At 46.2% G+C, this 20,804-nt stretch overlaps 2 protein-coding genes and 1 long non-coding RNA gene across 6 annotated transcripts; 1 reads left to right on the plus strand and 2 right to left on the minus strand.

The window, feature by feature from the left end:
• Positions 1 to 2,507: 2,507 nt before the first annotated feature.
• On the minus strand, positions 2,508 to 5,740 carry gpr78a (G protein-coupled receptor 78a). Its single transcript, XM_010888125.3, has 3 exons — positions 4,309 to 5,740; positions 3,855 to 3,968; positions 2,508 to 3,589 (listed from the first exon to the last, which is right to left on the minus strand). The coding sequence occupies exons 1-3, from the start codon at positions 4,995 to 4,997 to the stop codon at positions 3,331 to 3,333; spliced, it is 1,062 nt and encodes a 353-aa protein (XP_010886427.2). The 5' UTR covers positions 4,998 to 5,740; the 3' UTR covers positions 2,508 to 3,330.
• Positions 5,741 to 9,650: 3,910 nt separating this feature from the next.
• Positions 9,651 to 19,656, minus strand: htra3a (HtrA serine peptidase 3a). Of its 4 annotated transcripts, none has more exons than XM_020043619.3 (8): positions 18,262 to 19,656; positions 17,190 to 17,295; positions 16,446 to 16,671; positions 15,479 to 15,590; positions 15,276 to 15,358; positions 14,695 to 14,727; positions 13,234 to 13,351; positions 9,651 to 10,071 (listed from the first exon to the last, which is right to left on the minus strand). In XM_020043619.3, the coding sequence occupies exons 1-8, from the start codon at positions 18,707 to 18,709 to the stop codon at positions 10,028 to 10,030; spliced, it is 1,170 nt and encodes a 389-aa protein (XP_019899178.2). In that variant the 5' UTR covers positions 18,710 to 19,656; the 3' UTR covers positions 9,651 to 10,027. The 4 variants fall into 4 exon arrangements, with proteins under 4 accessions (XP_019899178.2, XP_034147133.1, XP_010886425.2 ...); XM_010888123.4 differs by lacking the exon at positions 9,651 to 10,071 and adding an exon at positions 12,022 to 12,865; XM_010888124.4 differs by lacking the exon at positions 9,651 to 10,071 and adding an exon at positions 12,022 to 12,715 and having other exon boundaries at positions 18,262 to 19,655.
• On the plus strand, positions 11,214 to 11,650 carry LOC117594146. Its single transcript, XR_004575540.1, has 3 exons — positions 11,214 to 11,294; positions 11,492 to 11,545; positions 11,600 to 11,650. It is a non-coding gene; the product is annotated as an uncharacterized LOC117594146 (long non-coding RNA).
• Positions 19,657 to 20,804: the final 1,148 nt, after the last annotated feature.

Below are 20,804 nucleotides of genomic sequence, written 5' to 3' on the forward strand. Positions count from 1 at the left end.
TCCCAAAGATGCTCTATTGGGTTGAGATCTGGTGACTGTGGGGGCCATTTCAGTACAGTGAACTCATTGTCATGTTCAAGAAACCAATTTGAAATGATCTGTGCTTTGTGACATCCTGCTGGAAGTAGCCATCAGAGGATGGGTACATGGTGCTCATAAAGGGATGGACATGGTCAGAAACAATGCTCAGGTAGGCCGTGGCATTTAAACGATGCCCAATTGGCACTAAGGGGCCTAAAGTGTGCCAAGAAAACATCCCCCACACCATTACACCACCACCACCAGCCTGCACAGTGGTAACAAGGCATGATGGATCCATGTTCTCATTCTGTTTACGCCAAATTCTGACTCTACCATCTGAATGTCTCAACAGAAATCGAGACTCATCAGACCAGGCAACATTCTTCCAGTCTTCAACTGTCTAATATTGGTGAGCTCGTGCAAATTGTAGCCTCTTTTTCCTATTTGTAGTGGAGATGAGTGGTACCCAGTGGGGTCTTCTGCTGTTGTAGCCCATCCGCCTCAAGGTTGTGCGTGTTGTGGCTTCACAAATGCTTTGCTGCATACCTCGGTTGTAACGAGTTGTTATTTCAGTCAAAGTTGCTCTTCTATCAGCTTGAATCAGTCGGCCCATTCTCCTCTGACCTCTAGCATCAACAAGGCATTTTCGCCCACAGGACTGCCGCATACTGGATGTTTTTCCCTTTTCACACCATTCTTTGTAAACCCTAGAAATGGTTGTGCGTGAAAATCCCAGGAACTGAGCAGATTGTGAAATACTCAGACCGGCCCGTCTGGCACCAACAACCATGCCACGCTCAAAATTGCTTAAATCACCTTTCTTTCCCATTCTGACATTCAGTTTGGAGTTCAGGAGATTGTCTTGACCAGGACCACACCCCTAAATGCATTGAAGCAACTGCCATGTGATCGGTTGATTAGATAAATGCATTAATGAGAAATTTAACAGGTGTTCCTAATAATCCTTTAGGTGAGTGTACATAAGGTGGACAGAGGTGAGCTGATCGGACAGTAGCACTTTGCCATCCAATAAATCAGGGCCAAGCTCACGAGAAAGTTTAAGAGGCCAAATAAGAACAAGACATTTACACTCTTCGTCAAGGGAGACCTGGCAGAGAAGGTACCGCGCTATCAATAACACACTACAACATATAACACAGTCGACACAACAACTTGATGAAACCTAAAGTAAACATTTGTCCTCGTGAATCAGACTTTGGAACTCATTAAGGGGCTCTTATACGTTAAAGCGAACCACAGACTGCAGGCTGGTCCATGCCTCCTATGCAAAACAGGTGAAGGCTGTGTTACCTAACTCAGCCCCGAGGGCCTCAAGTACCAACCACCTAATTGACCGTGTCTGGTAACTGCTGGCGGTGGAGGAGTGTAGACAACGGCCTTGCAGACTGAGTTTTCCCATAAGCACTTTGCAAATTACCGATTTAACTGTCTGCGCATATAAAGCGAGGTGCAACCCAGTGTTTTGCTACTGTGAAAAACAGCGAGCGAGTGACTTGGCATTTGTAGCGAAGCACCGAAGAGGCTGCATGCATAAACTATAAGTCTCCACGATCAATTACAACTAGCTTCTCACCTTCGAACAGTGACCAGACCTTAAAATGAGAATAAAACCCCCCAGATCAGTCTAAGCTTTAGCATCAGCTGAACTGTCCACGTAAGGAAGGAGTACTCTGATTGGCTATCAGGCCCATTTCTAGAACACCTCTGGTGTTTGTTTTCCAGATTTGTCACCAACAATGGGTGGTGAATCCAGACTTCCATGCCAGGCTAGCGTTCTAGATCATATCCGTCCTCATGCAACTTCAGTTATAGCCTCCCACAATTCTTCGCTAGATTGGGCTTGTATGGTTCGACGTGCGTTATGCCTGTGCTGACCTGGTCCGTCTCGCTTCATGACATTTATCTTTCGAACTGTGCGCCAGCTGCACCCCGAGAGAGCGATTGTGTTCCAGTTGAGAGGGTGTCGCTGCGTTCGCCCGGGCATCGGCGTCGTCATCGCGAAGTGCAAACGTCTGTAAATCTATCAGAGAGATGTACTCGTAGGCTGATGTCGATTGTGAGCGAGGTGTTTTTAAGTACACACTGCTGTCTTCATGTGCATGAACTGAACATCCATAATACATCCATTCAGAAACCGTGGGTGTTTTGACACACTCAGACAAATGGTTGACATCCAGTGCTTGGATGACTCATGGGACTTACCACCCCTCACAGTCTTTGAAAGCATCATTTAGCTATCTAGCAATCGTCATGAGAGGACCTTTTTTCTTTCAATAGAGATTCATTCAAAATGCATTCCGTCCCAAACATTTTGGTTCAAGATCATTTGCCTAAATAACCTTGCAATTGTCTTAATAATGATTCCAGCAAAAGCATAAGTTCATTATCACAATTTAAGTTAATAATAATAATAATTTCCATTGGACACAAACATATTTTTTATTGATTTATTTAAATTTGCGTTGATAATCATGTGCCAATACATTTATTATTTAATAAGTAAACCAGCTTATTGCCAAGCCAGGCCTCTGGCTACTCCAACCATCTCCAACCTTTTCCTACCATCTCCAACCATCTCCAACCTTCTCCAACCATCTCCAACCTTTTCCTACCATCTCCAACCATCTCCAACCTTCTCCAACCATCTCCAACCATCTCCAACCATCTCCATCTTTCTCCAACCATCCCCAACCATCTCTAGTCTCCTTGGGTAATGTCCAGAACAGCACTCTATTCACTATTTGGTGGTGCACTTCTTTTGTTCAGGGTTGTGTGTGTGTGTGTGTGTGTGGAAAAGAGTTTCCTTTGGAACGAAGTCTCAGAATGATGCTCTGTCTTCACTGCCTGTGCTTGGCTAATAAGACATTACCATATCATTACCCCAGAATCTCTATAGCCTGGTGACCCCATAACCTGTTGCCCTGGTATGACCTATGACTAGGGTTTCTGATATCCAGGGGACACTGAGGACTGCTGCTGTTCATCTGTATTCCGGGCTGATTTAGCCCCAGGCCAGCCCCCATGACCAGTACCCATGACTAGCCCCCACGACCAGCCAGGTCCAATAGAGAACCAGCAGTGTTCTACATAGTAGACCCCTAATTAGCCTCGTTAGCTTCACTTCTCCACTGTCTGCAGTATTCTAATTCAAATTAGCCTCCCCGCTCAAGCCCCGCCCACTCCGTTCCGACTGTCCCAAGCAGTCTCAGTGGTTCAAGACCAAACTGCCTCCTTGTAGCCTCTCCAAGCCAGAATGGCGTTGTCATCCTCAGTGCCGCCGAATCACAGTCAGGTGACCATGCGGATGGGGAAGTCATCAGTTGCAGAGGTGTCGTAGCTGCTGGAGCTTTGTCTTCCGGCAGACGTTGAGATCAGGTAGCGATCCTGCCTCAGAACCCGGTTCCCGAAGCCGCCCAGAACCTTCCGGAACTGCTGCCTCAACAGGGAGTAGACAAAGGGGTCGCACGCCGCCTTGGCATAAGACAGACACCTGGTGGCCACACCCCAGTCACGCCCCACACTCACCTGGGGGAGGAGTTCCAACAATCTATTGGAACACAGAACGGAAGAATATGACGTTAATCAACGCTTAGAATGGCTGACGGGTTTAGTGTGAAATGTACTATTGGTCTTGGGGGAAATAATTAGGGTTTGGGTTCATATAAGCCCCCCATATAGAGGTGAGGTAAAATAAGGTTTTGAATGAGAATGATGTCCCCAGAAGGATAATAAAATGTAAAATGTGTCTGTGTGTGTGTTTGTGTGTGTGTGTGTGTGTGGGTGTGTTTGTTTGCTTGTGTGTGTATGTGTACCTGGTAATGACATGTGGACCAAAGCAGAGGATGAAGGTGCCGATGAAGATGCAGATCTTCTTAGTGGCTCTCTGTCTCCTCTTCCTCTGTTCTGCCAGACACCTCTCCTTCACACTACAACACACACACACACACCATTAGATACGAGCACACACAAACACACACACACACCCCGTTAGATATGAGCACACACACACACACCCACACACCCCGTTAGATACGAGCACACACAGACACCCACATAAACACACACACACACCCTTAGATACAAGCACACATCCAAACACACGCACACACCCCGTTAGATACAAACACACACACTCTCACTGTCAGACGCCGGCCTCCATAAACTGAAACGTCTCATTCTGCGAATTCGCAATAAGACAGGAAACACTCCATAATCTGCAGTGCCTTGATGCAGGGGCTGGATAACCAGCAGACGGGTCTGCAGTACCTTGGGTGGATGTCCACAACCAGCAGCAGTGTCTGCACCGTGACCACGTCAATCCTCCGACAGTGGAGGCGCGCCACCCTCAGCACCTTCAGGTAGGCGAAGCACATGACGACGAGGCAGAGCGCGAACGTCGAGCAGTGGAAGAGAACGGTGAAGGCGGCGAACACGGCAAACTCCCCCGCGCCGCCGGCGCTCCTAGCGCCGCCGGCGAGGCACACGCTGCACGACGCGTACGTGTCACTGTAGGCTCCCCACGACATGAGCAGCGCGGCGAGGGAGAAGGCGACGGAGTGCAGCCAGCAGCACCCTAACACCACCAACGCGTCCCGGTACTGCAGCCTGCTGGAGTAGCTCAATGGAAAGACCACGGCTAGCCAGCGGTCCACGCCGAGCGCGGCCATGCTTAGCATCGCGTTGGCCGTCAGAAACGTCTCCAGGAAACTCACGGCCCTGCAGAAGGCGTCCCCGAACGGTTGACCCCTCAGGGCGATCCCGAACAGAGTGGAGGGCATGTTGACCGTGGAGGTGAGGATGTTGGAGATGGAGAGGTTCAGGAGGAAGACTCCGGGCACCTGAGCGCGGATCTCCGAGCTCTGGACGAAGCATAGCAGCACTAGAAGGTTGGACACCAACGAGACCACGACCACGGAGACGATGACCGCTTCCAGCAGGACGTCTGTCCAGTTCATCGCCAACGGCTCACCGGCCACTGTTCTGGGAATGCCCTGGTGTTGGGAGTCTCCCAACTGTCTCCCGGCTGACTCCCAACTGTCTCTCAACTGTCTCCCAACTGTCTCCCAACTGTCTCCCAACTGTCTCCCGGCTGTCTCCCAACTGTCTCCCAACTGTCTCCCGGCTGTCTGTGCCACTCCTGCTAACGGTAACAAGCTCTGTCTGGTTGAATCAGGGATGACTTCAGAATGTCTGTCCAGTGCGCTGAATTTCCGTGCGCTCTCCAGTCAGACTGTTAACACACACGTCTCGCCAGGAAGGAACAATCTCAACGTTCAACTCCGTCGGATGCGATTAGAACCCGTTTCTCTCTCTCTGGCCGGTCCCTGGGCTCGTCGGCGATGGTGATGTTTTCTCCCATTGATCGTGCGCAGACACGAAACCCCTCCCCGCGCGTGCCATAGCACGTGCACTCTGGTGTCGGCATTTACCACGTGGGACGTCTCGGCACGTTTCCGACGCATCTCGTTACATCCCAGACCTACAGCACAGGACTGAGTCTCATGTGGATTCTGGACAGAAGCATCCATGTCGTTTTTCCCATCTCTCAACTTTAATGAACCCACTGCACTCTCAGGCGTTTCAACTCAGAATGGTCTGTTTTTACACGAATACGTGTCTGAGTGTTATGGGGTTTATTAAAAGGTGTTTTTACCGAAACTAAACAACACGTTTGGACATGCAACATGGTTTACTACTACTTATGACTAGATATTTATTTAACACCTTTGTGGTTAAGGTTTGGGCTGAGGTTTGTGTATTTATTCAGCAATAATATCATCCATATCATCACTACAGCTGAATCCATCATCACCATCCCCTGAGTGTGTGTGTGTGTGTGTCTGTCAGGGTGGGTATTTGTGAGTGTACACACGTGCACACACACACACTCATCTGCTGTAAAAACACTCTTCAGGTGGCGTCTTTAAGTGCTCATCCATCAGTTCTCTGCCTGTGTTTCGTCCTCTTGGGTCCCTGGAAACACGTGTTCATTTAGATTCATGCTGCAGGTTGTTACTGAATCCGAGTCCCAGTTGGAATCCTACAGCCTCGGTAGGCCACTACTTCAGACCAGGCCTCTGATCTAACACACTACATCACACAGAGAACGCAGTGTGTCATTGCGGACTGAAATATAAAAATGTTCCAGAGACAGCAGTGTGTGTGTGTGTGTGTGTGTGGGCGGTGGGCTATAAATAGCTCAGCCTTAGGAGCATCCCAGCTACACTAACACGCTAAGACAGTCACATGGCCACAAAAAACATACAGGCACACTCAAACACACACGTAAATGCACATACACACACACGTAAATGCACATACACACACACGTAAATGCACATACACACACACGTAAATGCACATACACACACATGTAAATTCACATACACACACGTATATTCACATACACACACACGTAAATGCACATACACACACACGTAAATGCACATACACACACACGTAAATGCACATACACTCACACGTAAATGCACATACACACACACGTAAATTCACAAATACACCACATGAACACTTCCTCCTCGGCCCCCCTCCATGCTCCTCCCCCCTGTCCCTCCTCCTCCCTCCCCCCTCCACCTCCCCCCTCAACCCCCCTCATCTGTCGAACGATCACATGTTTGAGACTGTGCTCGATCACAGCTGAGGAACAACCTGCTGGTGTTCACGTTATCTCATCACATCCGATGTTCCAACGCCTCATTGGACAGGAGCCCTCCAGAACCCTCCAGAACCCGGACCCATCCAGGGAACTATACAGGGGGACATTTGGGATTCAGAACAGGGACTGCATTTTCATTTGGGGAATGTGACTGAGAGACATTGATTGTTATTATGTGACAGATACAACAGCGATAAATCAATTAAAACCTGACCAGGCTTTCAGCCAGCAGAGGGTGATGGGGTTGAGAAATAGAGGGATGAATGGATTGATGGACGGTGATGGATGGAATGATAGAGGGGGAGTTGCAGGGATGGATGGAGATGGACAGAGATGCAGTGATCTCACAGCTCACTTTAGTGACCCCCCCCCCACCGAGAACGGGAGGTGACCCCCCCCCCCCACCGAGAACAGGAGGTGACCCCCCCCCACCCACCGAGAACGGGAGGTGACCCCCCCCCACCGAGAACAGGAGGTGACCCCCCCCACCCACCGAGAACAGGAGGTGACCCCCCCCCACCCACCGAGAACGGGAGGTGACCCCCCCCACCCACCGAGAACGGGAGGTGACCCCCCCCACCCACCGAGAACGGGAGGTGACCCCCCCCCACCGAGAACAGGAGGTGACCCCCCCCCACCGAGAACGGGAGGTGACCCCCCCCACCCACCGAGAACGGGAGGTGACCCCCCCCCCCCACCGAGAACAGGAGGTGACCCCCCCCACCGAGAACGGGAGGTGACCCCCCCCCACCGAGAACGGGAGGTGACCCTCCCCCCACCGAGAACAGGAGGTCTCAACTTTAAGAAGAGACTTTCCAGACTCTGATATCTGGAGGAGCCAGACTGTCTGACTATCTGCTTTCCACTCCACAATAAATCAATCTGGAGGACTCAGAGAGCGATGACTCCCAGTTGTCCAATTCACACAGACAACACCTCCGTATCCACACACACATACACAGATACACACACGCACAAAAACACACACATCAACTCAAGGAGTGGTTAATTATTCAGAAGTCAAGTCAAGTTTCACAGAGCAGGGAGAATCAGAGATAAAGCCAGTCACTGGATTGCTATCTTAAGAATGTCAGTGCTCACCATAAACTGTTTGCACGTAGCATGTGTGTGCGTGTTTATGTGTTTATGTGTGTTTGTGTGAGTACGTGTGTGTGTGTGTGTTTATGCATGTGCAATTATGTATTCCTTGGAGTGTAAATCAGGGAAAGTGCCGACTGTGAAAAATGTTATTTTAGGCTTGGGGTTGAAGTTCGGGTTCATTTTAGAGTCTGGACGTGTAATGGGAACACATACTGCACTGGTTCCAAAAAGGTGTGTGTGTCTTTGTCTTGGAAGCATTTTTAGTCCCAGAGAGGCGGTCAGCATGACAGAGGAATGTTACATGAAAACCAGAATAAAAGACTGCCTCTACAGCTGCATCCCAAACGCCACACACCTACCTAGTGTTGCACTTGAGTAGGAACAGCAGGGAAGACAAACTAGGGACCAGGGTGTTATTTGGGACACCAGGTTTTTCATGACCTCTGTACTGTCTCAGAAAATAAAATGGTATCATCTGCAATTTCTACGGTTGAAAGGTGACTTATGCATATACACGTTTCATATTTATTGGAGCTCTATTTCATCATTATGCTGGTGTTAACTAAGTTATCATGATTTATATTATTATAAAAACATTTTGGGCTGTATTTTCATTACTTGTCATGTTATTGGTTTCTCTCTAGCAGGACCGGACTGGTTTAGCAGTTTGCCTTGTCTACACGTACGACCATTAAAAACCTGGACTCACTCAGTAACACTTCATTTCAAAACGCAGCGTCCAATGAGAATAGCCCGGAGGGACACCACATTATCAGAAGGATCCACTGTCTGACGCTGTCATGAAATCAAAAACGAAACGTTGCCAAGGAATGTATCTCAGTGAACCGTACGAGATATGGAGGGGAACCTTATGGACGGACATACACACACACACACACACACACACACACACACATGGTAGCACTTAACACGGTACAGTACTGGGTAATTTAATTGATACCCATCGGGATCCCATGGCTACAGTAACAAACACACAGGGCCCAACAATGCTCTAACTACCAGTCCTGGAACTCAGTGGTTTAACTCCCCCTCAGTGTCCAAACAGATAGCAACACCAGGGTGGGAGGGCAGCGCCTCCTGGGGCCATCACAGCTGATGGACTAGCGGTCGAGAGGAGGAGGGAGAAGAGGAGGAAGAGAAAAGGAGTAGGAGGGAGAGTGAGTAGAGGAGGAAGGGGAGAGGTAATTGAGAAGAGAGGGTAGGAGCGGATGAGTGACGAGGAGAGAGTAGAAGATGAAGATTGGATGTAAACAGAACGAAATAGAGAGTGAGAAAAGAACGCCAAGATCATTTTACTTTCTCCGAACCCCTCAAAGATCTATACTATCCATAGCTGTATATATTTTTCAAATGTATTAAACCCAATAAATTACATAAAATATATTAGATACATATATCAAGTAAAGTCCCATTGCTAATACAGTTGCTGCAATATATAGGTATAAATATTCACATCCGAATAATGGATAAAAGTGTTATGACCCAGCTGCCACGTCGGGTGGTCCACATTGATGTTAAACACTTCCCTCTGGTGGAGGGTGTTGGTATGGCAAGCAGTGGTTAATTCCACAGCGACAATTCTCTGTTTGGCCAGCAGATGGCACTACACACGTCTTCTCCGTACTTCAGCAGATTTACTGTTAATCAACTGTGTAACTTCAGAACAATACACAGCATTCAGGCGATACTTTCAAGAGCCAAATACAAACTTAAGTAAATCTATTTTAACAGCTTTATTTTTAATTCAAGCAAAATGTACATATTCAGTTACAATTTAAGATAAAGATTTAGATAAAATAATAACGCAGTTAATAACACCGTCACAACAGTATATTCCAGATCTAATAAAAATGACACAATCCAAAGAATGTTAGGGACATTTTGATTATATGAAAATCAGAGAATGAGAGACAGACAGAGGAGAGACAGGGAAAGCAACAGAAAAAGAGAGAGAGAGAGAAAAAGGTGCTCTGAGGTGGTGTTTCTCAGCCCCAATGACACCTTTAAACATTACCGGGGAAATAGAAAACAAACCCAGATTAATGTCTCCATCCCCCAATCAGGGTGGAGGCACGGTCTCTGGCGGAGGAACAGACGCTGTCTGCACCATGTTGACCAACCGTCTGTCGCTCCGTCCCTCCACACACACACAGACCCACAACCCTTCAGCATGGACAGAGCGGTCAGTCACGGAGACAGAGCACATGCCTCTAAGGGTTTCACTCGTTCAGCTTCAGAAAAGGGAGGGAGTGTGAGAAAGGGAGGAAAAGGGAGGGAGAGAAATCGAGAGGAAGTGTGAAAGAGGGGAATAGAAAAGCAAACCCAGAAGCAGACATCCTCAAATGTTCAACAGCTGCCTAAACTCCAGTGGTAAAACCAGTGGTATAATTACTTAATAAAGGCTCCTGGGAAATAAGTTGCATTGGCCCTCCTACTCATTATGCCAGTTACCCTTTTGTTCAGGTAGCAGAGCAATGGGCTCAGAATATTAATGTTTATTTTGATGGAGACAAGAGAGGAGGTGTAGTAGTTACAAGAAGTGGAGAGGACATGTAGTAGTTACAAGAAGTGGAGAGGACATGTAGTAGTTACAAGAAGTGGAGAGGACATGTAGTAGTTACAAGAAGTGGAGAGGACATGTAGTAGTTACAAGAAGTGGAGAGGACATGTAGTAGTTACAAGAAGTGGAGAGGACATGTAGTAGTTACAAGAAGTGGAGAGGACATGTAGTAGTTACAAGAAGTGGAGAGGACATGTAGTAGTTACTAGAAGTAGAGAGGAGGTATAGTAGATATTGAAGAAGAGGAGGTGTATTAGTTACTGGAAGTAGAGAGGGGTAATAATTACTATAACAAGAGAGGAGGTGTAGTAGTTACAAAACGCAGAGAGGAAGTATATTAGTTACAAGAAGTGGAGAGGACATGTAGTAGTTACAAGAAGTGGAGAGGACATGTAGTAGTTACTAGAAGTAGAGAGGAGGTATAGTAGATATTGAAGAAGAGGAGGTGTATTAGTTACTGGAAGTAGAGAGGGGTAATAATTACTATAACAAGAGAGGAGGTGTAGTAGTTACAAAACGCAGAGAGGAAGTATATTAGTTACAAGAAGTGGAGAGGACATGTAGTAGTTACAAGAAGTGGAGAGGACATGTAGTAGTTACTAGAAGTAGAGAGGAGGTATAGTAGATATTGAAGAAGAGGAGGTGTATTAGTTACTGGAAGTAGAGAGGGGTAATAATTACTATAACAAGAGAGGAGGTGTAGTAGTTACAAAACGCAGAGAGGAAGTATATTAGTTACAAGAAGTGGAGAGGACATGTAGTAGTTACAAGAAGTGGAGAGGACATGTAGTAGTTACTAGAAGTAGAGAGGAGGTATAGTAGATATTGAAGAAGAGGAGGTGTATTAGTTACTGGAAGTAGAGAGGGGTAATAATTACTATAACAAGAGAGGAGGTGTAGTAGTTACAAAACGCAGAGAGGAAGTATATTAGTTACAAGAAGTGGAGAGGACATGTAGTAGTTACAAGAAGTGGAGAGGACATGTAGTAGTTACTAGAAGTAGAGAGGAGGTATAGTAGATATTGAAGAAGAGGAGGTGTATTAGTTACTGGAAGTAGAGAGGGGTAATAATTACTATAACAAGAGAGGAGGTGTAGTAGTTACTGGAAGTACAGGGGGTAATAATTACTATAACGAGAGAGGAGGTGTAGTAGTTACTGGAAGTACAGGGGGTAATAATTACTATAACGAGAGAGGAGGTGTAGTAGTTCCTTCAAACAGGTGTATCCAGGCCCTGGACAATCAGTGAAATGGATTGATTCAATAAATCATCATAAATTGACAGCAGAATCCCACTTTCACTGTTTCAAGTGTTCGCATGTTCTAGTAGTTTTGGAGGTTGTAACAATACTGTAACATACATAATACGTAATAAGTAACATGTAAGCAACAACTCTAAAAGTTTTGTCTTGTTACAATCGACACATGAATTAGTTTATTCAAAATAATACTTTCAGCAAAAATGCCAAAACAGCCCAGCACCCAGGCAATGCTTCAAAATAAAAGCCTTTGTCTATCTTTGTTTCAACTTCCCTCTTGGAACATAACATATCTGCATCTCTATGGATAGGCACTTGATTTGTTGGGCCACTGAGGTCGAGCCAGGTCACAAAGACAAGAACCTACATTAACTAAAGAATCATAACACTAAAACATCCCATTAAAACAACAGCATATATTAAAATCTTACAATCCCTCAAACATCACGTTGTAACACTAACACGTTAAAACATTGAATTAGAAACAATTAAATCTTGTTTGTTGGACAAGTTTACTAAAACATACATGTACACACATACATTTTTTTATTTTTAAACACAGTTTTCTCACTGCAAGATGATACGTTGGGAGTGAAACAGCAGGCCATCGATGGCAGGGCGAATCACCAGGAGGAGGGGCTTGTTACCTAGCAATGGGCCTTGCTTCCTTGGTCCTGAGTTACAGGTTGTTCAGTCTGATGACATCACCCTCCTCGACCACGCCCCTTTTCAGAGTACTTTCACCACATGATTCCTGAAAAAAAATCTTCCATTTTGGTGTCCTTTCTCAGACCTAAGGTTAGGCCACGCCCACGGATATGCACTTGTTCTCCATAAGGAACACCTCCCCAGGGACCATGAAGTCAATCGAAACCATCTGATGGTCCAGAGAAAACCAAGGGTCGGGACGGAACCAGAACACGAGTGGGTTTAGCGATGTTTCGAAAATGTGTACGTTCTGATTGGGTGGCGATGATTCAATCGCTGATGACTTTATTTTGTACAACACTTGTCATTGGACGTCCCCTGACCAACAGCAGAGGAGGGAGTCTCAGACTGACAAGAGAACACCAGAACAGGTTTTAGTGTGGAGGCAGTTTACCAGAGCCTCCTAAATCTGCAACTGCATGTCCGTGTGTCTGTGACCCCCCTTCCTCCGACGGGCCTCTGAGATATGATGAGGACCCCTCAGCCTCGTGGGGGTCCCTGAATATTAAGATTATTATGAAAAAAAGAAAAAGATTATCTCCAAAAAAAACTTTGATTTCTGGGAGGTTAATGTGTTTATAAACCATCTATTACTTAGTTAATCTAACTAACAAAAAATCAAACACACAGACAGACAGAAACACACAGACAGACAGAAACACACAGACAGACAGAAACACACAGACAGACAGACAGGTGGTCAGAGACAGACGCGTAGACAGACAGACAGGTGGTCAGAGACAGACGTGTAGACAGACAGACAGACAGTCAGAGACAGACACGTTGACAGTGAGACAGTCAGAGTAAGACACACAGTCAGACAGTCAGAGAGACAGGCAGACAGTCAGAGAGACAGGCAGGCAGACCTGTATTGTGCTGGTTCTGTTGTGACTCAGTGAGGAAGCGTCTGATCCGGTCTGAAGGAATAGCGAAGGAGATTCCTGCTGTTACCTTCAAGGTATTGATGCCTATCACCTCGCCATCCTACACGCGCACACACGCACACGCGCACACGCGCACACACACAGACACACAGACACACAGACACACAGACACACAGACACACACACAGACACACACACAGACACACACACAGACACACACACACAGACACACACACACAGACACACACACACACACAATTGACTTGTATGTTTTCTGGTCAGGAAACTGTTTCACTTGAAAATTTAAGGCTGCTGATTTAAACTGCAAAGGTTGTGAGTTTGGATCCTTGTCTTTTTATTTTTTGGAAAATGTGCTACAGCAATTAAATATACTCTAGCACAACAGCAACTCTGTATGTTTGATTTAAGATTTTCAAAACCTTAAAACTGACATTAACCCCCACCAAATTCTAACTTTAATACATAACCCTCACCTAACTAACTTTAATACATAACCCTCACCTAACTAACTTTAATACATAACCATAACCCCCATCTAATTCTAACCGTAATACATAACCCTCACCTAACTAACTTTAATACATAACCCTAACCTTTACCTAACACTAACCTTAATACATAACCATAACATTAACCCCAATATGTACCTCAAGTCGTACATATTTACTAACATGAGCTGTGATTTTGTTGCACAAAGAACACAAAATCAATTTACTGATCTAGTACCTCATTCAGATGACAGTAACATAAAGACACTGTTGATTCAGATGACAGTAACATAAAGACACTGTTGATTCAGATGACAGTAACATAAAGACACTGTTGATTCAGATGACAGTAACATAAAGACACTGTTGATTCAGATGACAGTAACATAAAGACACTGTTGATTCAGATGACAGTAACATAAAGACACTGTTGATTCAGATGACAGTAACATAAAGACACTGTTGATTCAGATGACAGTAACATAAAGACACTGTTGATTCAGATGACAGTAACATAAAGACACTGTTGATTCAGATGACAGTAACATAAAGACACTGTTGATTCAGATGACAGTAACATAAAGACACTGTTGATTCAGATGACAGTAACATAAAGACACTGTTGATTCAGATGACAGTAACATAAAGACACTGTTGATTCAGATGACAGTAACATAAAGACACTGTTGATTCAGATGACAGTAACATAAAGACACTGTTGATTCAGATGACAGTAACATAAAGACACTGTTGATTCAGATGACAGTAACATAAAGACACTGTTGATTCAGATGACAGTAACATAAAGACACTGTTGATTCAGATGACAGTAACATAAAGACACTGTTGATTCAGATGACAGTAACATAAAGACACTGTTGATTCAGATGACAGTAACATAAAGACACTGTTGATTCAGATTATAATTACTCACCAAGTTCACCAGAGGGCCTCCTGAGTTCCCATACTGTCAGAAATAAAACAAAAAGAGAGAGACAGAGAGATGGAGGGGTGAGAATGGGGGATGGAGGGGTGAGAGTGGGGGATGGAGGGGTGAGAGTGGGTGATGGAGGGGTGAGAGATGGAGGGGTGAGAGATGGAGGGGTGAGAGTGGGTGATGGAGGGAGACAGAACAGAAGACAGAGATGGAGGGGTGAGAGTGGGGGATGGAGGGGTGAGAGTGGGGGATGGAGGGGTGAGAGATGGAGGGGTGAGAGTGGGGGATGGAGGGGTGAGAGATGGAGGGGTGAGAGTGGGGGATGGAGGGGTGAGAGTGGGGGATGGAGGGGTGAGAGTGGGGGATGGAGGGGTGAGAGTGGGGGATGGAGGGGTGAGAGATGGAGGGGTGAGAGTGGGGGATGGAGGGGTGAGAGTGGGGGATAGAGGGGTGAGAGTGGGGGATGGAGGGGTGAAAGATGGAGATGGAGTGGTGAGAGAACATTTCAATCTCTGTGTGTGTGTGTGTGTGTGTGTGTGTGTGTGTGTGTGTGTGTGTGTGTGTGTGAGTATCCTTACGTTAATAATGGCGTCAGTCTGGATGTAGTCCATGTCAGAGTCCTTAATGCCCAGCTCCTTTCCACCCCTTTGGGCTGTGCTTACTACACACACACACACAGACACACACACACACACACCTATATCAGTGGAGTGAATGAGGAATTCCTGTTTTCAAACCAAACTGACAGATTTAAAAAAACACCTCCGGCACCACAACTCACCTATCCCCGTGGTAACAGTGTTTTGGAGTGCGAAGGGGCTGCCGATGGCAACCACAAACTCCCCGGGCCTCAGGTCAGCTGACCAACCCAGTGACAACACCGGGAGCATCTTCTACAAACACACAGACGTTTTTCCAGAAAACCCAAGTGCCATGTTGCCTATCCACTAACCGTAAACCTAACCCTACAGCTTGTCCTCACCTTAGCCCAACTGTAATTCCGTTAATCTAACTTTCAAGCCTCTAACCCCTGACCCTGAACATGGCTCATAATGCCTAAATGGGACCACCATTCCAACCCTACGGTCTTATGGTTCGTCCGACGATAAACAGCCGTTATCCTCCAGGAGATGACAGTTCAACAACCTCCAGAAATGATGACAGGCACTCAAAGAGAGGAAGTTGTGCATAGCAGAGAGAGGAAAGAGAGTAGAGGACGTTAGATACAAAGTGTTAAGTGAGTGAGTAAAGGAAAACTCCTGAGAGGGTTGGTATTTCAGAGAGAGTTGTGAAAACACACGTCATACCTCCCCCTCTCCCTCCCGCTATCACACTCCCCCTCTCTCTTCCCGCTATCACACTCCCCCTCTCCCTCCCGCTATCACACTCCCCCTCTCCCTCCCGCTATCACACTCCCCCTCTCCCTCCCGCTATCACACTCCCCCTCTCCCTCCCGCTATCACACTCCCCCTCTCCCTCCCGCTATCACACTCCCCCTCTCCCTCCCGCTATCACACTCCCCCTCTCCATCCCGGTAGCACTCCCCCTCTGCATCCCGGTAGCACTCCCCCTCTGCATCCCGGTAGCACTCCCCCTCTGCATCCCGGTAGCACTCCCCCTCTGCATCCCGGTAGCACTCCCCCTCTGCATCCCGGTCACATTTCTGTTCACCCGCCTCTATGTTTCCTTTCACGACAGGTCAGTAGGTTTTTGAGTACAACTGACAGGCAGGTGTCAGTCCACCTCACCTGTGAGTTGACTTTGATGGTGGCGATATCGGCCTTGCGGTCCACGTCCCGGAGCGTGGCGTCAAACGTACCTCCGCCGCTGTGGAGCTGCACGCGGAGCTCCAGTCGGCCGGTTACCGTGACAGCGGAGGTAACTACATGAGCGTTGGTTACGATGAGGCCCGTCTGGCTGATGATGAAGCCCGACCCACTGGACAGAGGAACATGCTGACCAAAGAGGGGATGTCTGAGATAGGAGAGATGTGTGTGGGGGGGGGGTATAGAGTAAAAGGGGGAGAGGGTGTAGGGAGTAGAGGTGGAGGACAGGACGTACAGGGTTCCAGAAGAGACATGAGAAGGGAGGAGAAAAAGAGGAGAGGAGAGAGATGAGAGGTATTAGAGGAGAGAGATGAGATGAGATGGATGAGAGGAGAGGGATGAGATGGATGAGAGGGATGAGAGGAGAGCAGAGGGATGAGAGGGGAGAGATGGGAGGGATGAGAGGGGAGGGATGAGAGAGTGAATTCAATTAAAAACAGAATCTGTAGCCATGGAAACAGTGTCACTGCAGCCCAAACTGACGTTCCTGTTGTGGCTATTTTGATGCTCAGTGAGAGAAAGAAATCTGCGTTAGATATTTGCAGTAACATTGCTCTTCCAATATCCCAAACAGAAGTATCATTTCAATATTCAAGGATTTCAGAGCTAAAAATGCGTTCTGTTAAAAACACACACACTCACACACACACACACACAGGCAGAGACCTGAGGAAGAGCTGGATGTGTACGACGGCCGGAGCAATCATCTCCACCACATCAGCTATGAAGTTGAACTTGTATCTTGGGCTGTTGCGGTGTGATGAGGCCAAATCTGTACTGGCAGAAAATACCCCAACATATTAAAACACAAAACACCACAAACCCAACAACTGTTACAAGATTCCAATAGGATATTTACAACGGAATCATTGTTCCCGAGTAAGATTTAGAACGTTCTATTAAGGGAATATTGTTCAGAGTAAGATTTATGAACGTTCTATTAAGGGAATATTGTTCCCAGTAAGCGTTGGAATGTCAGAGGAAAAGAAGGGAGGGATTGATGTCTGCATGTGAAGGAAGCGTCAAAGGTGATTCACTGTCATGGCATTTCTCTTCCAGCTGAAAGACCAGTAGAACTGCTGATTATTTTATTCATAATTAGTAGCTTTACTTATTATAACTACAGTTCTAAATTCCACTAGAATATAGAAAACTATATAAAAATGTTCTTAAAAATAATATCTATTGAAGCTACTTTCAACTAGATCTCCTTAGCAGTCTAAAACCTCTGAGGGAGTGTAGATGATTTAAACCTTTTTTACTAAGCTAACATGAACTTGTTTTATGATGGCCATCACAATAACAATTCATGCAAAAATATGTTTTGAAATTACAGTATTACTTTTTACGTTTTAAAGTAAAACGAGCATAGATGGTATATTCTGGATGCTCTTATTCATAGGAAATAAAACACTGCTTTTCCCAAGCAATTTAAGGCACGAAGGGCTTGTTTTTTCCGATTCAAGGCAAAGAAAAAAAATGTGTATATTCGGCACTGGACACCAAAACCGATATTCATAGTAGAGTGATTCCTCAGTGACAAAGCAGTCACCTCTGGATGCCTAATTCATACAGCTCTCAAAGACAACAAACACTTCCGATTACTGGAAAAAATAATATGGTGTAACGGAATAATGGATTAGAAGAGAACTCCATGCCAGCCTGGAAGCCCAGGTCTCTTTCACGACCACTGTAAACATGAAAAATAAACTGGGACCCGAGTCACTGAACTACTTACGTCGGCCTGGTTCACAGGGGCCCTTGTGAACCAGGGTGACAGCAACTTGACCCATCTGGAGCGCTTTCCGGCCGGCAGCCTCCATAAGACACACACTCCGGTACGTTTTCCCGTCGCTGGCACACACCTTAAAACCCGTCTCGCACTGACACACTCGCTTGTAGCTCCGCTTCCCCGCGGGACCCTTAGGGGAGCGACACTCCAAGCCGTCCCCGCACGGAGGGTAGTTTCCCCGGCCGCAGGGTTCGCCCTCACCCCGGGAGCACAGCAGGCAACAGTCGCAACGGTCCGGGACGTATCCGCCGGGGCAGCTCAGGATCTCGCACGTCCTCGGGTCGCATGTCGAAGGACACGTATTAAAGGGGGGCTCTGCAGCGGCGCTGAAGACTGAACCGGCGAGGTCGTCGGCAAACAGAACCGTTAGAGACAACAGACACATCTGCATCATGGCAACTCGGGTAAAAACTAAGACAATGAAATACAGAAAACAAAATGGAAAAGCTTGAAAGCAGGAGACGCTCTGTAAATGGCGCCCAAAGTTTCTCTGTAAAATATTACATTCTGCCCGACATCAGTAATATGACTACACTAAACTGCAAAGTATATGAAAAATTTGGAAATGTCAAAAAAAGAGAGAGAGAAAAAGACCCATTAGCGCATGTTTCGTATAAAACAGGCACCATTAAAAAGTTACAATAATGACTGCGTCGAACAGGACCGGATGGGATTGTAGGGCTGGCAGACGGTTGTAATAAAATGTCCCGCTGTGACAGAGCCTAATCGATGCTGATGAAGCACAATCTCTAAAAGCATCAGCAGGTTTCCAGTGAATTAATCAACTTGAAATTGACCCCCTGGCGCCAACTAGTGATGAAAATGCAGACGGCAAGGATATGATGCTCCTCAACCCTTTATAGTGAGCCATTGGCCAGCGCAGTAAGCGTTCATTCGCTTGTAAACACGATATAAAAACATCTGAATTAATATAAACATTCATACAATGAACAGCAACAGGAACAATGTATCCTGTAAAGCAAAAAGTACCAACATAGCTATGTCAAATACATTTTTACATATCAAGAAGTTGAATGCAGAAAACTTGGTGAAAGACCCAAAAACCTGCTTACAATTGACAGACATGAAAAGTAACTGCCTTGAAAGACAGAAGAGGATCCAGGTGAGATTGCTCAGTGTCTGGCAAAGTCATCTGGCACCATAATACACATCCACCACTAGGAGTCCTACAAGAACTGGCCTTGTAAGAAGCATTGCAGCTGAGAAACCACTTCAGTGGATTTCCCTCATATCACATGACAACGTCATATGACAGACATTGTTTAACACAAACAGCACTTCTAAACCAAGTAAAATGGTGGGTGGGTAGATAAACTACACATAAAAAGGCAATTATAATAACAATAATAATATGAATAACAATAATATGTCAAAAACACAAAGAACCTCATAATTAACCCAATCCCAAATATTTTTATTGGTTTACAATGCTTTTAAATATACAACTCAGCCTTTACAATCGTTTTTTGACCAGAATGAACATTTCCGAGGCGCATAAAGGGAAAACAAAAACAGTGCATGCGTTGGCACCCTATTCCCGACAAATGGCACCCTATTCCCGACAAATGGCACCCTATTCCCAACAAATGGCACCCTATTCCCCACTAACTGCACTACCTTTGACTAGAGAAAGGACAAAAAGTAGTGCACTTCCTATGCAGGGAATAGTCTGCCATTTGTGTCACAAAGTTTAGCAGGTGTGCTAAAGTCCACATTTGTGTCCCTCTTTAGACCAGTGTTCTTCCCAGATGTTCCACCAGGGGCCACTTTGGTTGATTAGACATCAGTGTGAGGGCCGACACACAGACCTCCAACAGGGGCCACACAGACCTCCACCAGGGGCCACACAGACCTCCACCAGGCCCCCTGTGGCCCATGTGCCGTGAAATGAAGAACACTGCTTCATTCTGAGGTTAGTTGGTAGTTTTCTTTTTTTTTAAAACAGCTTAAACAGAACTACATTCTGCCAGTAGCGAGACTCGTCTCAAGAAACCAGTCTTTAAAGATTCAATTGGTGGTTGTTGTTGCGTTTCGTGAGGTTGTTTCTTATGCAGGACGTTTTCCTGTCACGTTACCTGAGGACACCGTATGACGGAGCGCCCCCTCCCCCCGCCAATACCGTAACGGCCAAGAGCATATTGTCACCAGCATTCGTACACGTTGACCAACAAATACATTCACTGTCAAGAAAATTAGCAGTTTGCACATCTCAATTGGCACACTATTCCACATTTAGAGCAGTACACTGACCAGAGCCTCCACTGTGCTTAACCATGGAAATGCAGTGGGGAGAACAAGCATTTGATAACCTGCAAAGTCGCCAGTGTTTCCCACTTACAAAGCATGTAGAAGTCTGTCATTTAGATCATAGGTGCTCTTCAACTGTGAGTGACGAAATCACACACAGTGATTTTCTGGATTTTTGTTTTAGATTCCATCTCTCACAGTTGAAGAGTACCTATGATCAA

The sequence above is a fragment of the Esox lucius genome, chromosome 25 (assembly GCF_011004845.1).
Source record: "Esox lucius isolate fEsoLuc1 chromosome 25, fEsoLuc1.pri, whole genome shotgun sequence".
Lineage (NCBI taxonomy): Eukaryota > Metazoa > Chordata > Actinopteri > Esociformes > Esocidae > Esox > Esox lucius.